The following is a 24,700-nucleotide window of genomic DNA, read 5'->3' on the forward strand; positions in this document are numbered from 1 at the left end:
AATTACTCACATACATAGACAGTATGGGTCCCTTATAAAAAAAATAACCTGCCCATTCATCCCCAAGTCAAGAGTGACATCTGGTGGACACTTATGACACCAGAACAGTGTCACAGTGACAATGTTATCAAAAGAAGACTTTACAGAAAATACTTTGTTAAAAAGCCATTTGTCATTAGCTCAGCCTGCTGTGTTCGTCTGTCTAGCTGTTCTGTAAGCCATAGAATAAATGATCAATTCACTCCTATTCATCTATTGAGGTTTTTGCCCTTTCATTTGGTCATAAGTCACATTCGTCACATAAGTCAGATGTGGCACATTTGGCAGGTACACCATGATTATTATTATTATTGTTATTATTATTATTATTATTATTATTATCATTACAGGGGCCAGTCGACCAGAACAAGAGCAGCTCAGGGTTAAGTGGCTAGCTCATCAAACCCATGACTTTTGTGACTACTGCATGCTAGCCAATTTCCTTAGCACCACGGTTCATTAGGCTACAGTGTGCCTTTTGTTTTTTTATTGTACAGTAAGCCTCAGGAAACAGGTTATTATAGCCTACTCTTTAGGATTTCCGCTGTACATGTTTATCCCCTAAAGGACAATGTGTGTGGTTTTGTAATTGAAGCATTCAGTTTGCCTGATTGATTTTCCCAGCTAGGCCTACACAGATTCTCCATCCAAATCAGCATCCCACTTGACTTGGCCCATCTTCACTGACCTCAGCTGACATGGCACATAGCCTATCACCTGGGTGTCACTGTCACCATACATTGATGATGAACTAAAGTTCTCTGGGAATGTCTTGAACTATGAACTAATAGTTTCCAATTGTTTCAAGGTGCCATTTCCAGGTTCTTGAAATGACCCTCTTGTCGATAACCATTTGAAAGATAGATTTCGGACTTCATACTGTTCATAGCAAAGTAATGACACTGGCCCTTTAAGAGTGGAACACTACTGTCAGGAAAAGAAGGAGTAACGTCAGTTTGCATACCGTAGAGACTGATACTACTCTTGCCGTTGTACAGTTTTACTGGAGCTTTAACTACCACCAAACCGCGGCAGTACAATATAATCATGTAAGTATTCTCACTCTTAATAGGTAACACCACCACATATTTGTTTTAATTGACGTTTGAGAGAAAGCAGCCGCAACGCCATGTCGTTTTTAGCTAACATTAGCCATACTGGGAGAGGTTTTTGGGTGCCATGAAAGCAACCGATAACGTTAGGAACTTTTGAGTCGGCGAAGCAACAAGTTGTTGCTATCTATCTTAGCTATCTTGGCATCATTTTAGCCGTAAGCCAATATTTAAACCAATGTACTTAATATTTGATAACGTCTTATACTGTTATTTTGGTAGATCATCCTTACTGTGTAGATACTAGATTTTGTTGAAAATGTTATTTGTGTATGCGTGCTACCTAGCTAACTAGTGCTAATAAGCTAATGACAAAAGTTAGTTTAGATTATTCTAGATGGAGTTAACGTTATTTTTGGTAACGTTTTTCCTTTATTGTCAAGGCATACCTGCGTTACAATACACTGCTTTCTAGCTTGGAGATGGTTAAAATAAATGTAACTAAGCTTTCTCTCATGAAGTTAGCTAGAAGCTATATTTTTGTTGCTATTTTCCATCTAACGAGACTAAGAATTGCAGCTGTTTTAGTACTCGACAGCAGCTGTGAAAAAACGCGTTGTCAGAAAACTTGTCTCAAATTAGTTGAGATTAGGTCACTGTAGAAATGCTGAAGAATAACGTTAGAGTTATCCCTTACGGCAGCTAACGTTAGCTAGTGGCACCCTGATGCTGTCAAGGGTAAAGAAAGTTAAAGATGGGCCAATTTCTCATACTTGATCCCTAACGCACCCAGAATCATTATGTACAAGGGCTGTATCATTTTGATTTGTGAAAGAATAACAGCAAGGTTTCCGGGGCGTGTCAGGTCTATGGTTTTGTCAACGAGGGATTGATTAATATTGATTGTGTTGGTCAGCGACAACCCTGATCATTTTCACACTGAATTCTATTGTTATAACGTTACAGTATCACATTGTTTTCTTTTCATGTGTCATTCACTATTTTAGTCCAGAATAACGTCCAACCATGAAGTGAATTTTGTCCTCGGTCGGCCAAGAGGCTTTTCTGGCTTGTGAAATGAGAGAGGTTGATTCTCTTAACTCACTTCACCGGGTGGGGTCCCTCAAAAACAGCACGTGATGGCTTTTCCTGCGGGATTTCCTTTTTCCTCGAGAGAATTGAATGACAGTATGCCGCTATCCCATAGATTGGTTTTCGGTGGCCCGTTCAGTACCTTAGAGCTCACAGCATGCACTATATGTTAATGGATTCCTCGTAAAATATAGCTTCATGTAGCCTACTACCAACTGAACAGGTTCGAATGTAGATGACCCTGCCTTTTCAGGTTCTGAAGATGGATGTTCAAATTATAGCACTATCTGACATTTAGATACATATTCATGGGTTTCATCCCTTTCCATAGGTGGGTCAGTCTGCATTCATAATCTAGGTGCTTGGTTTTCTAAACCTGTGGAAAGGGACCTGATGAAAGCCATGAATAGTCTTAAAATGAATTTATCAGGTATAGGGTGTGTGAATGTAATTTAATTCTTCAATTGAAAGAAAGTTTATAGTAACCTCGGTATGTAATCTGAGTTGCACAGTCTTTGTGTCTGAGGACAGCACACCACAAAAAGTAGTGACTTGACCACAGAAGGTAATGCCTGTGCCTTGCCTTGTGACTGTGGCTTGCTCTTTCAGGTGGCTCCTTGGTCCTTCAGTGAAGAGAGGAACTGAGAAGATTAAGAGGCCCTTTCTCACTGTAGGGACTTTTTACAGTTTAAAGAACATTCAGTTCCTATAACTCATTTTTTCATGCATTCGGACTAGTGTTGTCACAATATTAAATTATGACTTCGATACAGTACCTGGCATAAATATCCCGATACTCGAAACTAAAACAATACCGCGGTGAAATCGTGAAATGTCTGCAAAAGAAAGGATGCGGACCTCCTCTATGTGTATTGAGTTAGTTGTGTTGAATTTGGTGCACTTTTGTTGTGTGCAGGTCAATTGACTGATCGAAGGCTCCACCCATTGAAAGCAGATTAGCAGTCTAGTCGCTCTGCGCAGGCAGACATACTCCGTCAACTTCAACTTACGGCTTCATAGATATGCATTGCGAGTTGTGATTTTTGTCAAGTTTTATGGGATTTCAATAAAAGCTCCGCAACCCACTCATTTTTGGGTCCCGACCCACCAGTTAAGAAAAAGGGTTACTCTTATCAAACCATAACAAAAACAGTGCTCCGCCACATCTGTGGATTAAGCTACACGGTCAGCTCATCGAAGTAAGAACAAGGATGTTTATTGTGCTCAGCATTCCCAGCATTGTGTATAATATGATTGTCACTTGTAGCAGCAGCGCCCATTTAAGGAGAACCGGTTCACTCCTCATTTACTCCATTGTACCTGCAATCTGTTGGTAGATAGATAGATAGATACTTTATTGATCCCCAAGGGGAAATTCAAGGTCCCAGCAGCTTAAGACACCACACACAACATACATTACAATGTAAACAGGAAAATACAAAGCGAAGGGGCGATCACGAGTAAGTGCAAAAACAATGGCGGTCTATGGAGCTAATTTGTCTCTTTCACCTGATTGTTGTTGAGAAATCTCAGATTTGATTGTACTTTTTGCAAGAACAATATGGATTATAGGTCGAAAGTTGAATGAACGAGTACTGATATCCTTTCGGTAAGTCGTTGTTGCCCATAATGCACAAGCATTTGAATTGACACATTTGAAAGGCTTCCCATCACCCCGGGATGAAGCATTCCGATTTTGAGCCAAAAATTATATACCAAGAAAAGTGAATTTTGAGGTGTACAGCTCCATAGACCTCCATTCATTTTGCACTTGCCTGCTCACTGTCATTAATACAAATTATAACGACTGAAAAATGTGTAACTGGTGAAGAAATCCCCAACATACTGTTTCAGACATAATTGCACAGACGTTAGGACAGCGAAGACAGTCCAGTCCCTCATTTCTCCAATTTAGTGCAATAGCCGACTTCTTCCTCCTATAAAACACCTACAGTAATTTCCAGCGTGTAAGCAGCATTGTGTATAAGCCGCAGGACAGTATTTTATGAAACAAAACCATATTAACACCGTATTAACTTCCCCCCTGTCTTAACCTCATAGCGGAAGAAATTTTGCAAAATCAATGTTTAAACCGCAGCTAATAGTCAGGACATTACAGTAGTCAGAACACTCAGATGACACCATGTTCAAAACCTGTAACTTACTTAATGACACAGTAAGAATTCCCCTAAAATACCAGATGCTGTTAATTACTTCAGTGACATTAAAATCGAGCAACGATGAGCTCTCTTTTCCCTGTGCCTACCAGGAACCATGCCACCAATGAAGCACAATTTTTAAAAATCTCTGAAAAAATAGTTCAGCTTCTGTTTAAATTAAACATAAAAACTGTGTGAGAAAGCTGCAGAGACTGACTACTGAATGCAACAAACACCTTTTAGACAGATGAGGAAAAAATATTAGTACTGATTTTTAATGCTTCCTGTTCCTGATGCCATGAGCCGAGTTTATATGCATCAATATTCCTCAGTAGTTAGTAACTAAATTGGAATGCTGTCCATTTCATTAGTTTATGTTCATTTAATAATTGGGCTACTAATATGTGTTAAGTCATATACTGCATTACTATGTGTGAATGCACACAGGAAAAAAAACACTTGCCTGTTGTGGCAGTTAAGCTAGGTGACCAGGACCAGTTCAGCTTTACAGTAGCAACGTGATAAACATAGAGGGCTGAATAAATATGGAATATTGAGTTAGCCTATTTATGTATTAAAAGAAGTGTTCCACTCACAAGAATGTCTTTCCCTCAGTTTAGCAGCAGAAGCCTCTAATATCAAGGCACCTCTCCGAACCTTGAGCAGAAGCTCTAGTCTAGAAGAAAGAAATAATGTCTTGTAAGAGCTAAATTAGCCTTGAAATGCCCCATTGTTCTATCAGTAATCTGCCTTAAATAGATATCCCTGTGAAGAGAAAAGGATTCTGTGTAAAAGGTTGTACCTTATGCTCACAAGGCAGAAGGCACTCTTATGGGTGTCTGGAACAAGCTTTCAACAAGTGGTTGTGGAATCTTGAGCTCACTCTCGCAGTTGCAGGTTTGCTTGATTGAATGTTTGAGTAGCTCAGGAATCACTATGAATAAGCTGCTGCAGTGAGCAGTCTCCCTAAAGGCTACACTTAGCTCTGATAGGTTCAGGTCTGGTATCTGGCTTCTTCCATTTGCAATATAGTAAGGGTGTATGCCATATGCCATCCATGATGGTAGGCGTGCAATGGACAACCATGGAGTTAAGAATCATGGCCACTTGATGGCAGCAGTAAGACGTTTTGATCCTGGAAGTGTGGACATACAAATATACGGCTCATTCTTTAGGTCAAGCAGTCCATATGTTTTGGATGCACTGTAGTTTGCATAGGTGAGGGTGTTAAGAGACCGTAGTGACAAATGCATTTGAGATGGCTGTGTGGAAAATGATTTGTTGTTGTTGTTGACTCCTGTTTGCCATTAAAACAGTTTGTTTTATGTCAGCCAACACAACCCGCCAGCATCATGCACTCTATGTAAGCAAACATAACCGTTGCCAGTGAAGCTGAAGGCTTGCCAACATACCTCACCAACACATGGCCATGTGGATAATTTGCAGGCACACACCCATTGTTACATGTGTATGCTCCTGTGCCAATTGGGCACTACGCTGACTTATTGCATAATAAGGGTGTGGGTTGGAAAATCCCTGGAGCTCGAGTTCACGGAGTGCAGTTAGTGGAGTTAGCCTTGATTCAAGCGTAGATCTGGGCTTTGCTGTGGTGTGCGATAGTCCCATTTGGAAATTAATACAGGTTGATAGGTTTGGAATGAAATTCAAAATGATAATCTGCCGATAGTTGAAAATACAGTAGTATGCAGAGGACCTTTAGTTAGCATGGCTGTGTGAGTATATGATGAAGACTGGTCACCACTTTGTAGTGTTTCTTTTTTCTTTTATTCAATAAAACACTAGTAAGGTGTTAAACCCATAAATCCTCTTGATCCTGTCTGGAAATAGTGAAGAGTTCTTTACAGTATTTCAAGCTATGTCTGGCCACCTGCCAATGTTTAAATGTGAAATGTAACTATATGGCCCATAAGGTGAATGTCAAAACAGTGTGAAATGTAGGTTAGCCGTAGGGTGCATGGGATGAATGCCAAAAAGTACCCTGTTTAAACTGCCTTCTGGCTACTTGTCTTATTAGTGATGATCTCTCTATCTGTCTGCCTGTTTGCAAAAATGCATTTCCACCAGTGATATGCATTGCTGTGGTTGAAATGTATTTTGGTAATCTAAGGATATGGATTAATACACTGATGCTTCCATTAGTGTACTCCTCAGTGTATTCTTGAATGCACTGATACCCGCAGTTTGTTAAATGCTGTTTGTAATGACTGGAAATTAAGCTCTGGTCATTAAGCAGCTGTATGACCAAGACAAATTTCATATGCTGTATGCTGCGTGGATGAGATATAGGTCACATTGATGGATGGGATATATGTGTTGCATGGTTTTTTTTGTGTTATATGTGTTGCTGAGCTGTCTGTATATAAGACATATCCAGTTTGAATTTGTGCAGTTAGTAATTCATTAGGGTGTGAGTTATATTTTATCTGATGCCCATATCAATTTATCAATGGTGGATAGTCGTAAGGATTTGTTACTGTACATGTATGGGGTCAAAAATAAATGGCCGTCGTTGAGAACAAGATCACAAACATGCATTTTGACAGAGTAACAATGAAGTGGATAACACAACAAACATCAGTTCAACACCACATAACACAAAAGACAGACCAATTGATATACAGACAGCAGGAATAAAATAGAGTAAGCACAGATGACAGGATTCAGTGTCTACAGTAAGTCGTAAATAATTAAAATAACTGCTAGGCCTTGCTGTAGAGTCTCAATTTACTGTTGATGTTTACGTTTACAAGGGCTATTATGTTTAGGAATTGGTCAGCAAACCCAAATTCAAAATGCTTTAGCCTAAATAATTTCTGTGATTGTAATACTTTTTTTTAATGGACAGATTAGTTTCTTTCTTTTTCAGTCCCGGTTCCGGTTCTCTCATGTTATCAATTTAGCAGACACTTTATTCTAAGTAAACATCCAGAATTCTTTTATCGATTCTACTATATTTTGGTTACCAACCCTACTCTGTGTTAGCCTGCCTATCACCAGACTAAGCTCAATCTTTTACGATTTAACATTAGTCTGCTCTGTATTTTCTATACACAAGTGCTGTGATCAACGGACGTCATCTTTGCAGTGGCAAGTGACGTTGCATCCTGAGACCAGGAAGCATTCACACATGGGTGCATGCGTAAATTTGCATTCAGTTGAACTGCCACACCTACTCCTGTTTCATTGCACAAATAGCCATGATTCCCCATTGAAAAAAGAGACTCTTAACTTCATTGTTAGTCTGCAGAGGTTTCCAGCCTGAGCTGCAGGGTGAAATCAAATCAAGACTAAGAGATGATTATGAGGTTTCGAGCCGTGCAGCTCTTCCTCAGACACGGCTCGAAAATGTCACAAACAAAATAAATAATTGTGCATGGGAGCTATTTGGTATGTGGATCATCTCTTATTCTTTTCTAAGCGTAAGCTGGCCTGTTCCTTGTTGATGTGACTGAACACACTTGCTAAAGTGTTCCATGTGAGGTGATATGGAGTTAAAGAAAGTGTGTGTGTGTGTGTGTGTGTGTGTGTCTCTCAGGTCAGCACCAGCTCCAGAGGGATATGGGCCTTCAGGCGCGGCGGGTGGCACCCGCAAGCTCCAGCAGACACAGGCCCAAGTGGATGAGGTGAGTTAATACACACACACACACACACACACACACACACACACTTAACTGTTCAAAGAAACAGCCTTACTGTATTTCACCGTCACCACCTCTCCTCTTTCTGTGTGCGTCACTTACAACAGATCATCTGTGTGACATCATCTCTTCTAAGAGCTACTCATATCATTACATTTCCTCATCTTAAGGCTTGTGCAGAAAAGACTAGATCGTTTTGTGTTTTTATTTTTTACACACCATAATGGAAAATATAAGATAAAATTTGAAGGGTATCGTATAAGTTGCTCAAGCCATGTGAGACAGTATTACATGCATTACTATTATTATTATTCAGTATTACTTAGATTGACTTTATAATTGTCTTACAATTGCCATTTACAACTACAGTGTTGTCCCTTTTATGAACGTAGGAAGTCATATTATCTCTAAACTTTGAGAATCTAGTCTGACTTGAGGGCGAGTTAAGCCAACATTTGCTTCACTCTCCCTGTCTTCCCTCCATCCTGAACTATATTGTTATTAAGCCTTGATTTCTCCATCCTCTAGGCTCTTAACTGTCTCGCCCCTCTTTGTGTAAGACTCGGCGAGTTATGAAGTAGGGGGGGTTATCTTGGGATAAATGGGGGCCTCACCTTATAACCCTCCCCCTTTGTGCGGCACTTGAGCGTCAGCGCCGTCGTGAGCTCATAGGCTCCTGTCCCTTATGTAACTGTCTCCATGGTTATGTAAGGCAGGCATAGGGTCTGTGCATGTGGCCGCCTCTCCCACACGTCTGCAGGGGGGCGGAGTTTCGGCTGCCTCAACAGGGTTTGTGGATCACTGGAACATGTGGGTTATGTGTGTGCGCTACGCTGGTTTTTTTCCGTTTCCATGGTCTTTCTTATTATGTAATGATGTATTTTGATTGTGTAGGTTTTATCTTCCTCTGCTAGTTTCTCAAGTTGAGCAACCAATTTGATAACCAACTCTGTCTTTCACACACACATACACATACACATACACATACTCATACACATATAAATATATATACATGCACACATAATAATAAGAATAAATATAGCTGCAAGCAGCAAAGAGGGGGCCAAACAGCCCAGTAGGCCAGAGTTGCGATGGCAGCTTGATGCTGTTACAGTACATCAGAGACATGGCTGTAAGCACTTACAGCAAGTTTCATGTCAAGTAACCTGAGATTGGCTGATATTTATACTTGTCACTTCCTGCACAGTTAGAAGCCAAAATGCATTTTTTCCAATTTCGGTGGAGGTCAAAAGTTACCGAATTTCGTGTGTGACAATCAGACATACGGCTTAGGAGTTACAGGTGTGAATGCATGTCCAAATTTGACATGTTGATGGTGCTAGAGCACTCGAGGTGCAGGCATGATACTTCATGAAAAGAATCATGAGAGTCCCGAATCAGTACCAAATGTCTAAATTTGTCACCAGACGGTTCCATGTACTGCCATTTAATCCCGTGGCAGAGGAATAATAAGACTCCAATGGCAGAGAGATAATAAGAAGAACAAAAGTTAGAAACACAAAGAGTGCATTCGCAGCTACGCTGGTAGGACCCCAATTGTTCTTTGTGAACAGTTTGCATATAAATGTCATCTTGTCACAATAACTGTCTTCTGTAATAAACTAAAGATTCGCTATGTACATTGTTGGTGCTTCGTTTTACATGTAGAGACCCTGAGCAAGCTGTTGACGAGGTTTGATGCACTTTTTTTTTGCGATATGGGGCTATAAAGAACACAGATGCAAGACCTACAAAAACAGCTCCACGGCTTATTTGATGTCTTTTAATGCAGAAATTCCTCTTTTCAGTTGTATCATGGGTTCATAAACTTGTAAGCACAGCTGTGCATCATTGTAAACCTTTTAAACTTTTGCTGCTTGACAAAAGCCAAAGCTTTCTTTGTACTGGCAAATTAGTAAGGCCTTTATCTATTCAGAGTTGAGTGATTTACTGACTGGTGGAAATGTGACCCCACGTTCAGACCCTCATGAAAATTCTCTTTCTCTCTTTCTCTCTTTCTCTCTCTCTCTCTCTCTCTCTCAGGTGGTGGGCATCATGCGGGTCAACGTGGACAAGGTTCTGGAGCGAGATTCAAAGCTGTCTGAGCTGGACAACCGAGCAGACGCTCTCCAGGCCGGCGCTTCTCAATTTGAGACCAACGCTGCCAAGCTGAAGAGGAAGTTCTGGTGGAAGAACTGCAAGGTAAGGGAGAGAGAGATTGGGGGCACACGGTCATCCTTCGGATATGTAGACTGAGTGATGTGCTAGTGTTGTAGTACTCGAGTCCGATCTTAGACTCGAGACCGGTCTTGAGACCATTGTTTGCTTGCTCGGTCTCATCTCGGAATTGAAAGAAAAAATGGATACAGCTTCAATCAAAGAGTTGCAGCTTTATTTAGTAATTCCCAACAATTCACTATTCCATTTACATACCGTTGCATCTTTGATTGTAGGCCTATATTCATGGTACAGTATATTAAAAAATGTCCACCTTTTCAAATATTCCTGTTTTAATAAAAAAAAATTGTATATTATATTGACTGGCGTTAAAATACTGTATATTCTATGGTGCTATGCTGCGCAGTGCGCAGTGCAAAGGTTTTGAAAGATACAATATTGCCAAAGGCCCTGCATTGGAGTTGAAAACGTACACTTTTAAGGTGCATAGTCTTGCTGAATCAGTTGATAAATTGTGTTAGTGATGTTTAATTGTTTGTTGATACAATTAAATGTCACACTTTGAATGTGAAATCCAGTTGCAGTTCATTATGAAGTGCATTCACATGAATATGCAGGATAATCTTGGATATGTCTTGGGCTATATTTATTTTATTTTATTTTTCAAAAAGATGGGCAATTGTTAATTGTCATATCTGGTGCGAAGCATCTTGTCCTTCTTTGTCCTTAAATGCTTTTAGTGCATGGTCCCTGTGAGAAATAAACTTCACGAAGCACTGCTACTTAGTCAGAGTGATTTGCACACAGCACCTGAAAAGCTCCGATTTTGCTTCTGCACATCTCAAGTAGCTCTGCTTTGCTTGAATGAGAATGCAATTCCAAGTATTTGTATGTTTAGAGAGTCTCATTTTATTTTTGGATTTGTACATATTGTAACTATACAAGTCATCATGTAAATAAGAAAATGTTGGAGTTATTTTGTCACTTTTGGGAGCTGTAGTATAGTTGTGGGGCAGCTGTGGCCTACTGGTTATAGCTTCAGGCTTGTAACCGAAGGGTTGCCGGTTCGATCCCCGAGCAGTAGGAAAAATGTAGGTGGGGGAAGAGGTTGAGCACTGCTCTCCCATGCCCACATCCACGGCTCACGGCTCCTGTGAACCTCACTGCTGTAGCAGGTGTGTGTGTGTGTGTGTGTGTGCTTCACCTCACCTCACCTCACCTGTGTGTGTTTCACTAATTTGCAGATTGGGATCAATGCTTAGACCAAGTTTCCCTCACGGGATCAAAAGAGTAATGTATCGTAAATAAATAAATGATGTCCTTATTACCCCTGTATTTTAAGGGAAACATTTATTTATGATACATTATTCATTCACAAATAAAATTAGTAGGTAGGACATTTCCTCATTTTTTTATTTTTTATTTAAGGCATTAAGATCAACTTCCAAACGATGATTTTATATTCCTCTTTATAGTCAACTTTAGCATGTGTTCCAATACTTATGGAGGAGACTGTATTTACGAGGGCTGAGAAGCAAAGGGGCGTAAGTGACATTTTGGTCAAAATTGAGTTATGTAAATCACCTGAAAGCTCTTGACGAGCTGTTTCTAACTGACAAAATTATATAAGTAAAATATTTATAAATATAAAGTTATTGAACAAAAACAAAAGGTCTTTAACTGTGAACACATAGAAGCAGTTCGATTTGTTTTGACTCTCCTGTAAAGTTGGTGAAATGTCACTTACGCCCTCTTGCTTCTGAGCCCTCGCTTAGTTGATTCTGACCACCTCAATGAGCTACAGTACACTAAGCTAGATTAGTACTCCGTGCGTCAGACTTAGTTACAGCACGCACAGAGACGAGAAGGGTATGTATCATCTTATCTACCTCTGAGAAAGATGATGAATAAGCTATAACAGCTGTTGCTGTTTTCCTTTAATAAACAAAACCACAATATAACCAAAACAAATATACCATTACAAAATCATGTGTTTATTCTTTTACAGATGTGGGCCATTTTGATAGCTGTGGTTGTCATCATACTGGTCATCATTATCAGTGAGTATCAGCAGTAATATTCTATTTAGTGTGCTACAATGATGGCATTCAAACTAGCTTGCGTGTTTTTCTGTCTGCATGTTTGATTGTCAATTTCATAATCTCATCATTTCATTTCACACTTACAAAGTGACAGTGGTGTGTGTGTATGTGTGTGTGCGTGCGCGCGTTAGTTAGTTAGAGAGAGGCATTCAGAATGTCTATGTATGACATTGTGGCCATGGTGATGTCCCTTTTCAGTTTGGTCTCAGTCCTAAGCGATTGGAGAGGGAGCAGCCTGTGAGAACGCCCTGGAGGACTCAGATGAAGGAGCCAAGAGTGATCAGAACGACAGGAGGTCAACAGCCCCCCAACTAAACTTTAATAACCTGCTGAGTTTCCAACGGTATTTTGTAAACTATCCTAAAAAAAAGTTTTTTTTTTCTATGTGTCATTTTAATAATTATGATATGAATGTTGCCATGCAGGTAAATATTGCCTATTTTTCTCTCTTTGGCTTGTTTTGCTTATTTAAATACTGCGTTTGTAGTTTCACATGGACAACTCTCTACACGAGGAGCCTGTACAAGGTCCAGACTGTTTAAGAGGTTTCACAACACTGCATAGGGCCTTTGTGTTTGCCTCTAGTGTGCCTTTTCTACCTATAGTGTCAGAGGGCTGTCCGGTGGTTCATTTACAATTGTGCTTAAGGACCACAACCAACACAAAAACGGATGTTGGAAGCCAGATGGTGCCCAAGGGCCCACCTCTTCTGCCTTATGAATGCCCCAAACGCCAGGTCCAACCCACCTTGTGCCATCACAAGCCACCAGTGCCTATCAGGGGTTTGACTCCCTCTACACACATTAATTATATGTAATACACTACTACAACCAGACTGGTGTACCCCCCCCACACACACACACACACACACACACACACACACTCAGTCACACCTACTGCCATGTGTCAGCCTTACTCCAAAAAGTCCACCAGTGCCTGTAATGGCCTTTCTCACCCAAGAATACTTCCTTCTCCAAATAGCCTGCTGATTCAGGATTTTTGCAGCAACATCTGTTTGGTCTTGAGGTGAATGGAGGGTGTTGCCAATCAGCCATAGCTTTACATATTATTTTAATTAGAATGACATGGAAAGCTTCACACGTTCCCACAGTGTGTGCTGTTTTGTACTTGCATCAAAAACTGTTTTTAGCTTTGCTTAATGAAGTGACTAAATTTGCTGTGGGGCTGTGTGGATTTTAATAATTGGCCAAATTTCAGTGTGCATCTCAGCATTGCATTCTTTTTTTTTTGTACATGCTTATGTTCATCTCTTTGGAATATTTGTGTAAATTGTAAACAAGTGCAATTCTATTATGTGTCCTTAAATACATTTTCCTGGTGTTGCCATAGTCAGCTAAATAAAATCAAATTTAACGACTACTACCTTTGTGTCTGGAGTTATTCATATGATTTCCTGATAGTACTTTTCCACTATCTTGTTTTGCACTAGATATGAAATGAGGCTTTAACGACTACTACCTTTGTGTCTGGAGTTATTCATATGATTTCCTGATAGTACTTTTCCACTATGTTGTTTTGCACTAGATATGAAATGAGGCTTCAACGTCAATATCACTCAAAATCCCTTGTCAGTTGGAGGTGATGTACCGGTGCCTTCTGTTATTAGGGTTGAGACCTGTTGACGTTTTATATTTAATAAAGCACTGGTAGCTTTATTGACTGTATACATTTTAGTTTGTGTATTTTAATGAAATGTAATCTTTTTTTTGCACAACTTAATATATTTTTGGCTGTCTGGCACTGAACACTGGGGGGTTAGCAATATTGGGAAAAGAGGAATGAATCTTCCAAGGTTTTTTTTTATTATTATTATTATTTTATTTGCCAACTATAGAGACACACTGCATTGTAAACGGACTATTTGAGTCTTGTTTGAGGTCTGTAGTAAACCTATAAAATCACAATCCATTCACATTCATTTCCATGAAATATACACTCCATCCATCTCCATGGACTTGTTCAAGATTCAACAATCCCTCAAGATCTGCTCAAAGGTCCTCGATTTCATATGTAGACTTGGCAAACCTAGTTACGAAAGGGTTAACTAGTGCCCCCACTGAACCCTTTGAAACCATTTAAATTTTAAAATATTTCGTCCCTCTCTCAACTTTACAGCACCACCCACACAGCATGCATACACACTAGAGTAGTTTACTGCTGGCAGTGAACGTGAGTTTCTATGGCTGGATTTCCAGCCAATGGGGTAGCTAAACTTAGTGGGTGGCCCTGGATTGGTGGATTGGGAAGGAGGTCAGTATCGTCAACCGCTCAGCCAATCTGCAGCGTGAGCAATGGCTGGAAATCCCTCCCATGTCTAGATGAGTCGTTGCTGGAAAACAATCTTGTTGTGTAACATGGCAATCCACGTGAGGACGGCACCACAGCCGTTGCGATAACGCCCAGAAGGCTCTTCTCAACCAATCAATCGGACCCTAGTAAAGTGTGTCAAACGAATCAGGAACGAGTGGGCGCGGTTTAGTATTTCCAAACTCACGTTGACTAATGTGTCAAGCTCATGATTGAGGTATCGCAACAGTGTTCGAAATTAGGACAAAGAAAACTAAAACAACGCTATCAAACTTCGCTGTACTTTCACGCAGTTCTCTGTCTGGATCCAAAGATGAAATGTCACGTTGAACGGGAATATCTCTGGCTGAAACATTGTGAAGTCTAAAGTGGGTGGATAAATCTGACCTAGGTCCGGTAACGTTAGCTATGAAGTTTGGCGACTGGACGCTGACTTTGAAGGTAACATATTGTTTAATGTTTACGAAATGCTATTAAAGTAATACGATGCGCTAACAATATACCGCATACATGAACAGTACATTTTGCTCGTTAGTAGCAGTTGATGGCTAACTCGTTGTCAAGAGGCTAGCCAGTTAGCTAACTCGGGGTATTTAATTTATTTTTCAGTGGGCTGTTTGTTATGAATGGTAATTGCAACGAACGCTTTATATAGTGATTGACACCATTTTTGGAATGGTGGCGTGAAACGGGGATGCCTTTTGCTTCCAGTGTACGCGCCCCGTGTCCGCAACATGTGCAGAGGGATACTCAGCTTCTTATAGTAATTCCGTTGTATCAGTAGTCAGGCCCGGTAGCCACTGGCTGCTAGTTAACGTTAGCTTAGCGCTGGTATGATCCGACAGGTGTCTACATCACCTAGCTTGTAAATTGCTGTTCGTTCAACAAGACAGCGCCAGACTGAAGATAACAGCGAAATGAAGAAAGTAGGCCCTACCTATGTTCAGTTGTGGCTCAATTATGTCATCTTTGTCTCTGAGAATCCCATTCAGTACTCCGTATCGTAGCGTTTACTTGTAGCCTAACCTCTGATTCTGAATTCCCCAGACACCGTCGCCCTTGGGAGTTCCTATGCTATGTGACCAGTCGAATTGGTTGCTAGACGCTAACCAAAGCATAGTAAAAGTGGGTATAGGAATGCTATACATGTAGACCCCGCACCAATGTATGTCTGTGAAGAAAAGTTGTGTGCACTTTAGCTTTAGCCTTTGTTGTTGTTGTTGTTGTTGTTGTTGTTGTTGTTGTTGTAGCTTTAGCCTTTGTTGTTGTGAAAGTGCACACAAATCCTTATTCACAGGACTTAACTCATAGGTCTATGAGTTAAGTTGTGGTGAAGATTCTCAGTAAAAGGAAAACTTTGCAAATCATTGTTGATTAAATAAATTAAAGTTGTTAGGCCTACCTATAGTTACTCAGCCAGTGGTGCTCAGCAGATCATAGGTTGCGTAGTACTTGGATTCTGGCCAGTGCCATAATAAATGACATAACATCCCAGGGAATCCTATTGTGAAAGAAGCATTTGGTTTATTGTGCAGGAATTTTCATTTCACAAGTTGGTCTGCTCCTACCTGCTGGTGGGCAGGTTAGGTTTCCACTGGTTGGTCTGAAGTGTAGTAGGTCATTCCCAGGTGTCAACTCCTGTGGAGGTTGTAGGGGATAGCCATTGGTGAATTGCAACAGAAATACACTGACTATTAAATTCGGAGCACCGTGAACAGGTTTATAGCTTTATAATTTTCATTGCATAAGTGGTAGTGTAAATATCAGTTACACTGTAATCTAAAGCAGTCATTTTCTGATTCTTTAGCCTACTACTGTATGTAAACGGATGTGCTCCCCAAAGTACTCGTGTACTCCCTCGTTGTGCTGTCTCTGTAGCCATAGACTGTGTCAGATGGCTTGCTTGCGGTGCAAGCATCAGTGCCAGCATTTAACAGTGCACACTGTAGAATAAATCCTTCTCTTCCGACACAGCTTCGCACAGTCCAGGTCAGATGTGGCCCCCTCAGGTGCTGTTTGGCTGAGAAGCTCTCCGTGCTGTCACTGGGTTAACAAGTCGCTGTGCTGGACGCGCTTTGTATTCGCTCTTGTATGATAATGTTTCTTGGATAGATAGATAGATAGATCACAGCATCCATCAGCCAATAAAACAGAAGAGCTTCTACCACCCCTTTGAGCCATACGTTAACTGATAATATCCAACAATATGATCCAGCGAACAAAAGCAAATTGCCACCGTTCATGTGTTTTTGGTTGGCAGAGAGGCATGCTTACACTGCCACTGTGGGTTTGTTGCGTTTTTGTTTCCTTATTGTCACTTACTTCACTGACCCTTTCCCTGTGGGGTCAAGGGGTTCATGTTTGCTCAGCCAAGCTGGCTTGTTCAGTGTTTAGGTTTTTTTTTCCCTTTCTGTTTGTGAGTCCCTTTTCTGAGCAGTGCTCCAGGCATCCAAGAATTAAGTGACCTTTCCCTCTTGGTTGGTTTTAGGAAGAGAGCACAGTGACGGAAGCTGAGTTTGCTGTCTTCTTGTCCAAGCTCACATCTATTGTAATGAAGCCATCACATGACTGGCTGGGAGTTGTCTGTAGTTAGTTTAGGAACTTAGTTTCCACCTCATGCACTTTTATTTTTTTTGGGGGGGGGGGGTGCCTGAAAATGCACATTCACAGAAGTAAGTATGTAAGTTGCTCTTGATGAATGCGTATAAGCCATTATTTCTTATTATCTGAACTTTCTTGTCATTTGTTTGTTTGTTTGTTTGTTTGTTTGTTATGATTATGGTTGTTTGAGAGGCACATCTTTTGTCACCAGTAGCCTATTCACTGGCTAAAGACTTGCCATGGTGACGTTGCAGCCACAGCTGTACAGTTTCCAGGAAACACCTGTAAGGTTGTTGCATCATCGGGCAGGCCAGTTTTTTACTCATGGCGTGGGATGGCATTTAGGTGATGGTTACCACCGTTTTCCATTCATCTTGTAAACCAGCAAACTTGCTTAAATTGTAAGGAGCTATTGCTACTGTTATAAGCACAACTGAACTTTAGAGACTATGGTCACTGAGTCTAAATGTATGTAGGTCATTTGCTTCGCCTACTAGTATTTCGGTAAACACATGATGCACTTCCTCGGTTCCGGGGCTTGAAACTGATGATGACATCGTCTAAAATGCACGTCACATCCACTTCTAGAAAGGCAAGCAAGCAAAATGCTCCAATCTGTGTTGTTAATGGATCGACAAGCTACAGGTTCCCCCGAAATATGTCAGTTGTTGATATGCCTCTGCAGTAGTAATGAATTATTGCGCAACGTTTGTGCTATTTATGTACGATCATGTCAAATAACAAGCGCCATCTATTATAATGTCATGACTGTGGCATATTTGCTGACCATGAAGTTGCCAGATTTGCACTGTGCTTTTATTATTGTTGTTGAGCAAAGCTCTTTGGCTTATGCTTATCGCTATCATAACATGGCTCCTATAGTAAGAGGCAGCTAGGGTTCTTTGCAGCAGACCTAAGGGCCAACTTGAGTTATAAAATCACAGTGCATTTATTACAGTCCTACTAGTGGAGAGCTTTGGCAGACAGCCTCTTCCTGTCATCAGAGCAACCGCTGTAGTTTCTAGTGCTGCTTTAGCTGTGCTTCTGCAGTTTTAATGTGTTGATATTCTGTTGTTTCTTCACCACCCCACGATTGGCAGCAAAACCTCCATCTGACAAGAGCAGGCTGGGTCCTGGGTCCCTGTCGGTCACTTGTTTGTTTCCCCTGGTTGATCTAGCAACCGCAGTGGTTTTGTCAACAATGGATATCAGCGTGGTGCATTTTGAGTTGTGTTGCTTTGTTCTGAGATGGCTCGTTTCTGCGTCTAGACCCTGGAGCTGTGAAAAGAGCAGTCAGCTGTGACAAGACAACACCACAGCAGGGGACAAACATGAGTCACCCCAGGTTTTCGCTATACAAAGGCATAAACACACGCAATGCACACAGACAGAGAGACAGACTCATACGTGTGCGCACACACACACACACACACACACACACATGCATGCACCCTCTCTTCCGGCTCCTTACTTTACCATGACTGAGGAGAGCGGAGTAGTGGCAGCCTCCCTGAAGAGAGCAAGTGAGGGAGATGCTGTTACATAACACGCCAGGCAGCGATGACACAGCCTGCTCTCCAGCCGGGGATAAGCACCAAAAGGCTGTTGTTTTGAGACGCTGTTAAGTGATATAATCTCTCCTGTCCTCTCTGCCCCCATACAATAAGAGTCAAATTAGGAGGGGTTTATTTTACAAAACAATGTCTTAGTGTTGCCCTGCAGCACACGCACACGCACACACACTCCCAAAGGGGAATACAGATGCCCTCTTTGGTTTAAAAACCTCTTCAACGGGAGATTTGCAGAAATTCAGTGGCATTTGGCTCCTGTTGACATGACATGGCCTGTCCATCTGTACGCGACAGCAGGCCTGAATCGGTCATGCCCATTCTTCAGCTGTTGTGCTGCTACGTGGGGCTTTCAAGCATTTCTAGACGCCTTATGCATATAAAGAAACAATGACCAAAATGTGCAATAAAGCGTTGAACTGTGGGTAAAAATTGTTGCATCACACCTGTGATGTTACCTTATGAGTAGTTAGTTAGTAACGATATGAGCAGCAGCTCATGGAGGATACATGATCTCTCATTGTCTGCAGTATTAGGTCAGAGCTACATGTGTGATGTAAAATACACATAGACAGGGTTTCCTTTTCGGTTTTCATAGATGTATAGCTGCAAAACATAAGTATATGAAAGAACAAGGTGTTTACATAAAATAAGGGTCTTCAACCTTTTTCAACCCAGAGAGAGAGACCACCCCACTCTGCCCCACCTTAAATTTAAGCCTGCTATTCATACAGCTGTGGATGTCATCCTACGGTTGTGGAGTGACAATCAAATGAGTTGACGGTCATATTCAAATTCGCAGTGGTCTCTTAATTTTGAATATCAACGTCAACTCATTTGAATGTCACTACGCAACTGTAGGATGATGACATCAGAAAGATGTCCAGTGATGTCTTAGTTTTTTCCAGAGCTGTATCTTATATCTGTAACACACACACACACACACACACACACACACACACACACACACACACACACACATAAAAACATGCGTTGATTATTGACATTTGTCTACTTTAAGGTGATGATACACGTTGCAACTTTTTGGGCAGTGTTTCTGAGCGACACTTTACCATTGAGATTGGCCAACATCATCTCTATCTGAAGGATTTGGATGCTTATGGGCAGTGTTTTGAGATCATCCAATCATAGCGCTAACAATGAATTGCATGACCATCTGTGAGCTTCGGAAAAATGCAACAAAGATGGCAAGTTGGCAACTCGAGGGGCGGCACGAAGCATGCGTTTGAAAATGTCACTAATCGCAATTGGATAACATTAACTGACTGACTCCAGACTTCAACGTCGCAGTGCTGTTCTCATCTGTTTAGCTCGCCTCTGGCCACCTACATCAGATACACTGATGTGATTTCTTTTACTGTCTATGCGAGATTTGTGCAGCTTTTGTCTCGCGAGAACTACAGTTCATCATCAGCTTTACAATTAGCCATCACGACTCAAGGGTGGCCTTTGTGTTATTTTTTTATAAACAAATAGAAAGCATCTTCTTTTCTGTGTTACGCTTATGTTTCTGTAACCTATCGGACATGTTTAATTTTTGGAAGAGGCTTCAGATGAAATTATTTGGCAAACTCTCTAGAGGTTATGGACCCCCGGTTGAAGATCACTGAATGAAATGCATAGCCTGTATTGAATTAAAACAGCAGTGGAAATGCCCCTCAGTTGTTTATACCAAAAAGAATGGACTGATGAGAAATAGTCCGTTACATTTGATGAAGTGTCAAGAACACGGCATGCCCAGTTTCGACATGAACAGTTCCACGAAGTGATGTAGCACGCTCTTCAAAAGCTATCTGATGATCTGACCGTGCAGTGCACACACAGCACGTGTACCGCCTCATCTAGCCAGTAAAAAGGATTGTTGCGGTCAGGTTGTTTTTGCTCTTTCCTCAAATGGTATGCTCTTGCTAAACAGCTTAGCCTAACATAAACACTACTGTAAATACCATGACAGAAACCAGGCCTTAATTTCACAATGTATCAGGTATCCAAGCAAGAATATATAATGTTATAATAATAATAATAATATAATAAATGAATAATAAGTTATAATGTTATTAAGCAAGTTATAATGCAGAACATGTGAATCATGCCGATTCTGTTAGCTGACCATGTCTTCATTTTCTTGCTCTATCATTTGCCTGATTAAATCTGTTGCTGTTGCCAAAGTTGGCAACCTTTTGAGTCATATTATATCAGAAATTGTATGTTATTATATTATTCATTCTAGTGTCCATATCATCTGACATGAAAAGTACAAAGCACATAAAGCAAAAGTGACCGCTTTATGCTCAGTGTGCCTGACAACAGGACTTTGTCAGAGAACTCATTGTAGGTCAGTTCCCTAACCAAGGAGCCAATTGCTAGTCACGGTTACTAACCAGGCAAACCGTCTGATGTGTGTGTGTGCAGTGACAGCGCAGCGGACTTCCAGGATCATTCCCATGCAGAATCGCCCTCCCAGATCCTTAACAGCAGTGACCATGGAGCTCCACATAGACCGAGAGTAGAAAGACCGCAGAGGCCACAGACCATACCAGCAGAGGCCGTCGTCACCCAACCGGACGGACAGCCACAGGACCAGGAGAGAGGGAGCGAGATGGGCGGAGGAAAGGAGGGCGGGGGAGCCCGAGACGGCGAAGGAGGCTCTGCCCCAGCGGGCGAAGAACAGCAAGACGTCGAGCGCGAGTGCTCCGAGAAGGAGGAGGACGAGGAGAGAGAGGGCAGCGGTGCGCCGGGAAGTGACGACCAGAGAGGGGCCTCGGTCACCGAGACGGCGGCGGCGGTGGCTGCCCCCAGCGATGGAGAGCAGGCCCAGAGCGACGTGTCCAGCGCGGAGCAGGGTCAGGACGACGTGGAGATGAACTCCGGCCACGACTCCAACAGCGCAAACGAGCCCAGCGCCAGTGCCGACAAGGCCAAGAAGGGCGGAGGCGGCACAAAGAAGGCCGGGAGATCCAAGCACCATCACAGCCACAGCAGCACAACGGGCTCCAGCAGCTCCAAGAGGTGAGGGTACACCTGCAAGAGTAGCCATTGTGCATGCTTTGGGGGTTGCTAGGTTAGCAGAGTAGATACCAGGTGGATACCTGGAAAAAAAATCTGTTTTTAAAAATACCCGGCTACCTATGGATACCTACCTATGGATATGCAGCCTTTTGAAGACCTACGTGTGAATGAAGTTGAAGTTGAGTAAAACACAAAAAAAGTGGTCAGCAGTATTATAATAAGAATTATACATGCACTGTAACAAGATGGATTCCTTACAAACACAAGCTGATGTCATTCACTTTCTCCGGGAGATCTACTCAAAATTTATTTGCAGATCCTCTACGTTCTTCTCAGTGTTAGGTTGATGATTGTTGAAAATGTCATAATGCTACTTCAAATAGAGGGGAAAAAAACTAGAAGACTTTGTCTTCCAAAGATGAGTTTTATTGGTGAATTTCTGGTTAAGCTCACTGCCTGGTCTGTAAAGAAAACACAAGTGGGGAAAGCTCTTATCTTATTCATATTCATATTCATGTTTCCCAGTGTCTCACACACACCCTCCTGTCTCATGTCTCTTCACAGCTCCAAGTCAGCCACAGGATCATCTTCCTGTGGGAGTAGCCAACACACAGAGACCAGTGGAAGGTGAAAACACACACACACACACACACACAGTTCCCAAATATACTCATGTAGCTGTCTCTTGTGTACTCATGTAGCTGTGTCCTGTCTCCTTCTCAAGTGGACTGTTTGAAAGGTGTGCCTTTCTGCCATCATGCATTAACTCTGTGTGTGTGTGTGTGTGTGTGTGTGTGTGTGTGTGTGTGTGTGTGTGTGTGTGTGTGTGTGTGTGTGTGTGTGTGTGTGTGTGTGTGTGTGTGTGTGTGTGTGTGTGTGTGTGTGTGTGTGTGTGTAGTGAGCCCACAGAGCCTGGGCGCGAACACAAGCACAAAGAGATGATGCAGACGGTCCAGGAGATGAAGAAGAGGATTCCCTCGGAGAGGAGGAGCCGCACTACCAAACCCAGCACGGTGGAGGCGCTCCACTACGCCCTCAACTGCGTCAAACAAGTGCAAGGTAAAACAACCGCTCTGCTCAGTGACCAAATCAGTTACTTTACTTTTACAGTCGCTTATTTCTAGTTGATGTGTTCCCTGACACAAGACTTGTCAGACACGTGTGCTCTTGTGTGCAAATGAACTTTTGTCGACTGGGTATGTAGCGTTTATACACACAGCATGACTTATCATGAGTAACATATGATATCTAAGTATAGTCTGCCATAATCCAGTATGACAATCATAAGGAGTAACATATTCAAAAAGATGAATTCATGCCATCAAGATAGATACAAAGACTATTTACAAAACTAGGCTAATGAAGCACTCTCTGTCTGTGGAGCCTCACAAATGAACTGTTGAACTTGAGCAGGGAATGTTTATGTTACTTGTTATATGCCAAGGCTGCTCTCACAGTCGCACTCAACTGAGATGGGATACTTGACCTACAAAGGATTCAAGGATTTGTTTTTGTTGCATACATAGCAGTACTGTTGTAAAACATAAATAGGTAATCAGAAGATTCTTGGCAAAATATAAATAGGAACATGACTAATTGGAGATTTCAGACTGATGTAAACATGATCCTTTTTTTTTTTTTTAATCTACATTTTCCATCTCAGTGGAAATGATAGTATTTATCAGAGGATATAATTGAACTTGAACAGACTCCACACTTACAGTGGGTATAGTAAGTATTCACACCCATGCTAAAGTTGACTAAAAAGAGGAATATAAAATCATCTTTTGAGAATTGATTGTAATGCCTTAATTGAAAAAATGAGTAAAAATCAAACCGCTAAGGACACTAATTTTCTTTGTGATTGAAGAATGTATCGTAAATAGATAAATGTTCTTCCTTAAATACAGGTTGCATAAGTAATTGAACCCTATGTTAAATTCCCATAGGAGCAGGAGGATTTTTTATATGTTTTTATTTTTAAAGGCCAGCTATTTCATGGATCCAGGATATTATGCATCCTGATAAAGTTCCCTTGGCCTTTGAAATTAAAATAGCCCCACATCATCACATACCCTTCACCGTAGCTAGAGATTTGCATGGTGCTTTTTCCAGTTAGCCTATTAGCCTGTTTGATGCTCATTGAGCTCAATGCAAATCAAACAGGCTAATAGGCTAACTGGAAAAAGCACCATGCCAATCTCTAGCTATGGTGAAGGGTATGTGATGATGTGGGGCTATTTTAATTTCAAAGGCCAAGGGAACTTTATCAGGGTGCATAATATCCTGGATCCATGAAATAGCTGGCCTTTAGAAATAAAAACATATAAAAAATCCTCCTGCTCCTATGGGAATTTAACATAGGGGTCAATTACTTATGCAACCTGTATTTAAGGAAGAACATTTATCTATTTATGATACATTCTTCAGTCACAAAGAAAATTAGTGTCCTTAGCGGTTTGATTTTTACTCATTTTTTGAATTAAGGCATTACAATCAATTCTCAAAAGATGATTTTATATTCCTCTTTTTAGTCAACTTTAGCATGGGTGTGAATACTTACTATACCCACTGTAAGTACTGATTGTGTATGAATCATTGAAGCAGGTGTTTTCCATAGACTGCAGACTATACACCGACTTGATCCAGTTATGCTCACACCAACATCACTGAAAGTTTGAGATTATGAATAACTTAACCTTTGAGAAAGCTCAAGGAAAACCTCTGGTTAATGTCAGAGTCTCTTTATAAAGCATGATACACACTCCGAACAGGCAACACCCACGCAATGAGTTGGCGATGACTATAATTGCTAATTCGTTAGCACGGCACAGGGCACAATCAAGCATAAGTGGGTTGAGGAATTAGTAGTGCTTTTGGATCATGATGGAG

The 24,700-nt window shown here is 41.3% G+C and overlaps 2 protein-coding genes across 2 annotated transcripts in view; both read left to right on the plus strand.

The window, feature by feature from the left end:
* The first annotated feature begins 961 nt into the window (after positions 1–961).
* Positions 962–13,661, plus strand: vamp3 (vesicle-associated membrane protein 3 (cellubrevin)). The gene is made up of 5 exons (XM_062546368.1): positions 962–1,088; positions 7,899–7,986; positions 10,045–10,203; positions 12,188–12,239; positions 12,480–13,661. Coding segments are annotated over exons 1-5 (318 nt in total). The 5' UTR covers positions 962–1,086; the 3' UTR covers positions 12,497–13,661.
* Positions 13,662–14,778: 1,117 nt separating this feature from the next.
* per3 (period circadian clock 3) overlaps positions 14,779–24,700 on the plus strand; it is a 28,302-nt gene continuing 18,380 nt past the window's right edge. The window contains exons 1-4 of the mRNA XM_062546369.1: positions 14,779–15,050; positions 21,212–21,808; positions 22,373–22,435; positions 22,707–22,867. Coding sequence (XP_062402353.1) covers positions 21,399–21,808; positions 22,373–22,435; positions 22,707–22,867 — 634 coding nt within the window. The 5' untranslated portion in view covers positions 14,779–15,050; positions 21,212–21,398. The remainder of the gene's footprint in view (positions 15,051–21,211; positions 21,809–22,372; positions 22,436–22,706; positions 22,868–24,700) is intronic.

Source organism: Sardina pilchardus, chromosome 9 (genome assembly GCF_963854185.1).
Source record: "Sardina pilchardus chromosome 9, fSarPil1.1, whole genome shotgun sequence".
Taxonomy (NCBI): domain Eukaryota; kingdom Metazoa; phylum Chordata; class Actinopteri; order Clupeiformes; family Clupeidae; genus Sardina; species Sardina pilchardus.

Coding starts and splice junctions, on each gene's coding strand:
- vamp3 (XM_062546368.1), top strand. Junction 7,987..10,044: donor CACAGGCCCAAGTGGATGAG/GTGAGTTAATAC, acceptor TCTCTCTCTCAG/GTGGTGGGCATCATGCGGGT. Junction 10,204..12,187: donor TCTGGTGGAAGAACTGCAAG/GTAAGGGAGAGA, acceptor ATTCTTTTACAG/ATGTGGGCCATTTTGATAGC.